The following is a 7382-nucleotide window of genomic DNA, read 5'->3' as shown; positions in this document are numbered from 1 at the left end:
CAGGATTCGGCATGCATTGAAATTTAGCTCGGCTAATTTAATCAGGGAAAAAATCCGTTAGATATGATTGAACAATTGTTTAAGATAGTACAATATTATTTAATGAAAACTGTAAATTCAAAGTTAATTTTCGATTATGTAGCCTACAATGTCCGTTTTTTCTTCTTCAAATAATCAAGCTGCAGCCCACGCTGATTCGACAAATTATTTTAGAAATTCTTTCTTTTGAGGTTTATTCAAACATTACCATAAACATAAGCACAATTTCAATCAACACGGGTACAACATAAAGTTATAGCTTTGTTATTTAGTCTACACATTCATATAATTGTTACAAAACATTTTTTTTGCACTCGAAGTAAGCATGCGGTAAATCTATTATCGACACAATGAAACAACGACGTGGAAAGAATCCAGGAGAGGCCACGAGGACAACAAACCCTCTGCGTGACACTGAATACAAGAGAACGCGACACACAAACGCGACTCACGAGGCCTACACTGCATTACCACGACACGCTGCGCTAATTACAAGCTTGTGTTCTGACCAACCATTGTTCCCACTTGGAGCATTGCATCATTTTGTTCCACGTTTATATTTATGTACAATGTATGAGTTTAACCTGCTTCAAAACGTTGAAATCCAAACAATGGATTTAAATTGTTGTGCAAGTTTAGGTAAACAGACAATCCGCATATTCCACTGCAAAATGCCGATCGCACCAAATCCAGTACGGTTGTTATTTCTCCCGGGGTCCGTTCACTGGAGGTTAACTCGTCAGCTGTTGTACTGGCATGCGTTTAGACTAGAGCCGGGACTCTGCAACCCGCTATATCCGAAAGATGGATGCTGCTTGGATCTCAGTCTTAAGGAGTTGCAAGTGTCCCTGTAGACGCTGTAAGGAGATCCCGGAGGTCCGTAGGGGCACGCTGACGAGCTCATGGCCGGACTGATCGCGGAGCTCCCGATACCGTTCAGGTTACCGATGTTGTTCAGGCCGGTGGTCGGCATGCCAGGCACGGCGGAGTGTCCCATCCCAGACGCCATGCTCATGGAGGAGATCGAGGTCGGGGCTGAGAACATGGACTGGGACGTGAGGGGACTCATGGAATTAAAGAAGGTGAAGTTCTTGGTGGACAGCGGGGTTGGGGCCAGGCCTTTGTTGGTCCAGTTGTTGTAGGTGTACGCGGGGTAGACGTCCTCATACGGCTGCATTAGTCCGCTGAACTGGGGCAGGTAACTGTTCTTACACAAATCCATTTGCTGGTTGCGCTCCCTTTTTCTCCATTTCGCCCTCCGATTCTTGAACCAAACCTATGGAAGAGGACGCGTTATTCACTCAAGCTCAACAAATGCTGTTATAGACCAAAACGTTGACTCAAAGCAGTAGTCCTATATGCTTAATTTAAAAAAAATTTTTTTTTTTTTGCTATAGAGGTCATTTGCAAAACATTTAAAATTCACAATTACCTACATTTGTATGTGCATACTTAAATGGCAATTTACAATATCAGCAAGTTATATATTTCATAAGCATTTAAAAATATAGGGTTTGCATCTAAATAGTTGTAATGCATTTATTTGTCTCTTAATTTAACCGACAGTATACTTTTAACCGAACTTTTTTATTCTAAATCCCTTCACTATCAGAATCTGGTTCTGGAATGCTGTGGAATTATTTTAAAAATCGGCCTAGCAAATATTTCTGAATATCGCTAGAAAAAAAACCCCGATATATAGCCTACTTTTCCTTTCGTGGCCTGGAAGTAGAGCTTTTAATGCTTTTAAATTATAATGAGAGAAAAAAACTCACGTCTCGTAGGCTATTTGAAAAATGATCTATTTTCAAATTCATAACAGGATACACACTGAACGAACAATTCACAAATAGAAGACTTTTTATAACTGATTTGGTTAGCTAATTTTAATTTGCATGTTAATCTGCATCGTGTTGTAAATATTGCATATTCCATTGAAATAAGTGAGAAAATATTCTCCAGTCTTGGCCTGAAACACATCCAAGGTCATTCTAATATGTTGTGTTAATGCAAATGTTTCTGACTGCATTAGGGTTTTTAGGCTTCTCGTACCCGGACTCGGGCCTCCGTGAGGTTGGTCCACACTGCGATCTCCTCTCTGGTGCTCATGTCCGGGTATCGGTTCCTCTGGAAAGTGGCTTCAAGCTCCTGCAGCTGCTGGCTGGTGAAGTGAGTCCTCTGCCGTCTTTGTTTTTTTTTCTTGGAATCATCGGCATTCCCGTCGTCACTTCTCTGCTCGACAGACCTCTCCTTTTCTGGGGAGAATAATTTTTAGGTGATATGTGCTCAGTCGCACCTATTTTTTCTAGAGATTTGGAAGGAGTCGGACAAAAGGGAATCATGATTCGTGTACACAGACTGATGTGCTCGTCAAGCCATAAATATGCAAACACGTCTTATTAAAATATAGCTTTCAAACGGACGTATTTGCACACAGTGCTTACGGCTATATTATTTCGAATATCCAAGACATAAATTAAAGGCCAATCCAGTGGAACTTTCGCCCGTGTTTTAAACTCAGGCCTAGTTCATTGTTGTTTACTGCATCTAGATTACCTTCATGTAAAGATTCGCAGTTTAGCCTATACAACAGCCTCCTCCAGCTAATAAACACGCGTTTAATCTTAATATCATTTCAGAAACAGGTTTTGGTAGCGGTTATCGAGTTATTTAGGGAATGTATGATCAAAACGGATATATACAGTAGTATAAATTTTTTTTTTTTTTTTTAAGAAAGCAACAAATGTGTTAATAATATAGGTTGCAAACAGCAAGCGGCCAACATGCAACAAGCGCTGCACGGCTTCTGCAAAATTAGGCCGAAAAAACAACAACTAAACAAATAAGTTATTTCTATGTACTAAAACAAAATATTTACAGGTAAAGCAGATATGGAAGGAGACCATATTTTTACAATGTAAATGCATGCTTTTAGTCAAATAGGCTTGCTTTCATGTACTTTCGGTATGTAAATGCATGTTTATTCTATGGATGGGTATGTAAATGATATGATAGGTATTTTACCTGCTGTTTCATTATCTGAAGACTCGCTGCTCGAGTTCTCTAACGTTTCTCTGGTGCTGTTGCTTCTCGGCAGATGAAAAGATGAGGCCATGTCCAAATTCATTCCACCTTTAAAACAATCATGCGTGTTACAAAAGCTCTGACACGAGCGTCAGTATATTTGCTAAGCAATCCACTCCGCTTTTCTATTGAATAAACACGTGGACAGCCAGCGATCTCGCGCGATTACTGTCCTCCAAACTCCTGCAGATATATTCCTGAAGAGTGAGTGTTTGGTGTGAACGAGTGGAGGTGCAGCAGCAGCAGCAGCAGGACTCAGCCCTCCTCTCTTCCCCGCGTCCAGTCCCACCCACAAAGCGCAATCATTTCTTAGACATACAAGTAAACGTTTTTTCCCCTTCAGAACCTCTCAGCCGAGCTTCTGGCAATATCGCTGCACCTTGTTTCGGAAACAGTGTTTTTGGATAGTAAGAGGCTATATTAGCTGAACAAACCACATTTTTCAAACGCACACAAACCACCTTATCCACGCGGATAAAACCAGTTCTCCAGCGCGTTCTGCAGTTACCCTAGTCCGCCTGACTTGTATTTAATTTGATTACGTTACCAGAACATAGTTGTTTTTTTTTTGTCAATGTGCATGAGGTAATTACTGTTATTCACGTGTGGTTTAATAACAGTCATTGAAGCAATGTCAGCACTTAATTGTTAAAATAAAAAAGAGGCTAAGTTTATTTGCCTTTGCCATTGACAATCCCATTTGTTCAATAAGCAGTTGGGCTTTTGCTGTTTTGAATACAGGCGACGTGTTGGAACGAGCAAACCGAACGGTGTGTTCAGAGGAAAAATCTTTTTGCATTTGAGGTTCATGAACACGTTATTACACTCAGTGAATGTCCAGGACTAATGCAGACTTAGGCTGATGATACACGGGCAACTTTTTTTGAGCAACGTTGCTTGGGCACTTTCTGGGTAACATTAATTTCTATTTGGATAATTTAGATCGTGGGCTCTGTGTCTCACCTGGTTGCCCGTTGATGGCAACATGTCCCAAAGTTAACCGGCAAAATTGCTCAAAAAGTTGCCCCGTGTATAATCAGTCTTACTCTTACCACTATCGTCCAAACAATGACATAGCTACTATTTGGAAACACAACGTAAAATGTCCAATGATGAGAAATCTAATATGGGCTTATTGTGACAGTTTCATTGTCAGTCAGAAAACATCTCGCTTTCACGTCTGATTGTTCGGCACGGCTTTCTTCAGGTTAGTGGCGCCTGCTGGTGAATGCAGAGCCGCCTGAGAGCCGCCTGAGAGCCGCCTTACTGACGGCGAATGATCCGCGGCCCTGAACGACAAATATCAGACTCAGAAACGCGCCATTTCTAAATGTTTACGACACAGTTTCAGTCACCAGCTTTCCCAAATTATTTGTTAGAAAATTCCACAGTTCACACACACACATGTTATAAACAAAGAAACAGAAGGTTTATGTTTTTACTGTTGTGACATCATGGCCATATGTCTAGCAACCTTTTTCCTGCTTTGGCCTTAGCATCTGGCCTAATTTATTTAAATACTTTATTATTATTATTGTTATCATTATTATCATTAGCCTATTGTAATTTACGGAGAAAACATTTAGTCAGATCTGTCAGACTGTATTTTCTTACACAGGCAATTAACAGGAATACCTGCTGGGATCTGACAGTATAATGCACGCTTTTTCTTTTTTTAGATATGAATTGACCCATATCTGCGGTATATTTAGTTTACTTGATTTTATTGTCATTCGTTGCTTTAGTTTTGGTTCAGTGTTTGCGATATGAAGCTACTGAATCTTTTAAAGCGAAACAGTTGCACAAAACACTTCCTTTACATTTAAATAATCTTCCCAATCAATATACAAAAACAGCATCATCGACGAAGACCTAAAGATCTGTTTCGTTAGTTTGCAGATGAATTATATTAATATACAATCTGTAACAGAAAACTATAGATTTCTTTAATGACAATTCGCGATAATTGTTTAAATGGGAGAAAATTTAATATCGGTGTCCTCGATATTTCAAGAAATTGACATCTTAATTTTACTGTCTTCATTTATAGGTTAGACTAATAGTTTAATTCAAGCAAATAAAATCGATTATGTGTGTCTTTTTTGTTTTATGCATTGCTTAAACACCAACAAACGCACTGATCAAGAGTGTAATCACAGTTAATAGGTCCATTTGACAGGAGATGTTTTAGGATGAGAATGTAATATATTTGCATATTTCAGCTCTATTATCGTTCTCAGTGAATGGCTGTTTTCTGCATTCACGAATTACAAACTACAGCAAAACAACGGTGTTTCAAGAGAAGAGCTGATTGCAAAGCCAAATAAAGCACACAACTCAATCTTAATGAACGCATATTCAGTTCAGAGTTTCAGGTTTTGGCCTTCAGGTTAATTTAGATAATGATGTCCCCAGACACATTCAACCACATTTGACTGACTTCTTCACTAAACAACCCGGATATTATTTGACAAATAAATAAATAACAATAATAAATTAATAATAATGATAATAATAATCATGTAAATATTTTAAGAAAGCCCGTGCACTGAAGAAAAAAACATTTAATCTGAAATTGGCAACATCAATTAACTGGTTTTATTCAAGTCTAAAATATTATTTAACATCACTGAATCAACCTATATACCAACAAAACTCATTTTATGGGTTAAATCAGGTATAAATAGATATTTAAGGTAACAATTACAGGTTACCACTTTTTAGGAGGCTTTAAAGAAGCCTCTGAATAATTGTTGGATGTGTGGATGTTATTATCAGTTTTTACGACTATGCAGCAGCTGGTGTTAGTGACCGCTGCTTTGTTGGAAAGAAATATAGACTATTATTATTATTATTATTATTAGCCTGTTATTATTGTTATATAGAGATGCATTGATGAGGAGGCGCCGCATGCGAATTTAAAGACAACTGAATAATAATTAGCAATTTATTTATAGCAATATACCCGCCAGATGGTTAAGTATTTTGAACAGGCCTACTATACGGAAATACTTTAAAGATTTAAGATCTCGAGCACTCAAACGTGACAATGTCTCAAAAAAAAACAAAAAAAAACAAAACTGAAATCTCCAGGTTTTGTTAAGTGGTGATCACTTCTTTCGTGAATTACGAATGATTTCTTCCTGTGCAGAGCGCTAATGTTTCAACCTGAGCTCTAAATGCAAAACACACACCTGTTATATTGTTACATTGATTTAGCTGAGCTCATTCATTATTTGTTCCGCACAGGCAGCAGGATGACCGACCACAATTTCAAGTGAAACATTTAGATGTATCGAGTTATAACAGAACCTGTTGTCCACAGCGATAATAATACAAAAATACATCAACTTCATAGGCTACATAGGCTAAATAATTGTAGGCCTACAAATAGCTACTGCAATACTTCCAAACAAACACTGTTAAAACGCGACGAATAGTGACTCACGTGTCAGTTCTCTGAAAGGCTGTTTGCTTCCTTTTCTCGTGACTTAAATCGTCTCCATGCATTTATAGCATATAGTTCCTCAAATGTGTGGTTGTAAAAAGCAATGTTCAAGTTTATGCGGCTGAAGATGCGGCGCCGCAGCCTCTATCAGGTAGACGGCGTGACGTCACGGCCGCATGACGTCACGCGCCTGCTGTTAGTGGATGGTAAGATGGCATTTCAGATCTACTTCACTAATTACTGTCATATGCGCGCTGATTGATCGGAGTCTTTGTGTGTGATCACTACTATAGGCTATATAATCCTCGTTTGAAACCCATTGTTAAAACAGATACGTATTTTAATCATTTGCATTGCCTGAATGGAAAAAGTTTCTTCTCGGATTATTTGAAGCATGCGTTTAATGTGGTTCAGTGCATCAATTTTTTAGAATCTGTGTATAATTTGAAAATAAGTAGCCTATACGGTCTTAAAAGGCCACTTCAAACTTGAATAAATGAAGGAATGAACGAATACAAACCAATCGCTTGAAACAAGAAATAGATTGACTAATATTTATTAATAATATGATGAATTAAACTGTTATAATTCATCAGACTTATTGATGCCTCTAATAATATTTGGACTAATATTCTAGCCATGTTCAGCATATTCCTGTATATTACTCTAATTAGAAATATTTAAATACATAGTTTAGTTATACACAAAAACATTTACCCAACACACGCTCTGATAAAATATATGACTGAATTAAATTTGAGCAAACAGTGAAACAGCTTACAGTAACAATTATTATATTCCAGCTCATGCT

General features: G+C 38.0%; 1 protein-coding gene across 1 annotated transcript; it reads right to left on the bottom strand.

Moving 5' to 3' along the window:
- Window positions 1-673: 673 nt before the first annotated feature.
- LOC107713590 (pituitary homeobox 1-like) lies at window positions 674-6756 on the bottom strand. Its single transcript, XM_016519144.1, has 4 exons — window positions 6572-6756; window positions 3064-3171; window positions 2092-2294; window positions 674-1315 (listed from the first exon to the last, which is right to left on the bottom strand). Exons 2-4 carry the CDS (start codon window positions 3164-3166, stop codon window positions 779-781), a joined length of 843 nt encoding a protein of 280 aa, XP_016374630.1. The 5' UTR covers window positions 3167-3171; window positions 6572-6756; the 3' UTR covers window positions 674-778.
- Window positions 6757-7382: the final 626 nt, after the last annotated feature.

The sequence above is a fragment of the Sinocyclocheilus rhinocerous genome, unplaced genomic scaffold, assembly GCF_001515625.1.
Source record: "Sinocyclocheilus rhinocerous isolate Xijiao unplaced genomic scaffold, SAMN03320098_v1.1 scaffold599, whole genome shotgun sequence".
NCBI classification, from domain to species: Eukaryota; Metazoa; Chordata; class Actinopteri; order Cypriniformes; family Cyprinidae; genus Sinocyclocheilus; species Sinocyclocheilus rhinocerous.
This window is presented reverse-complemented; position numbering and strand designations above follow the sequence as displayed.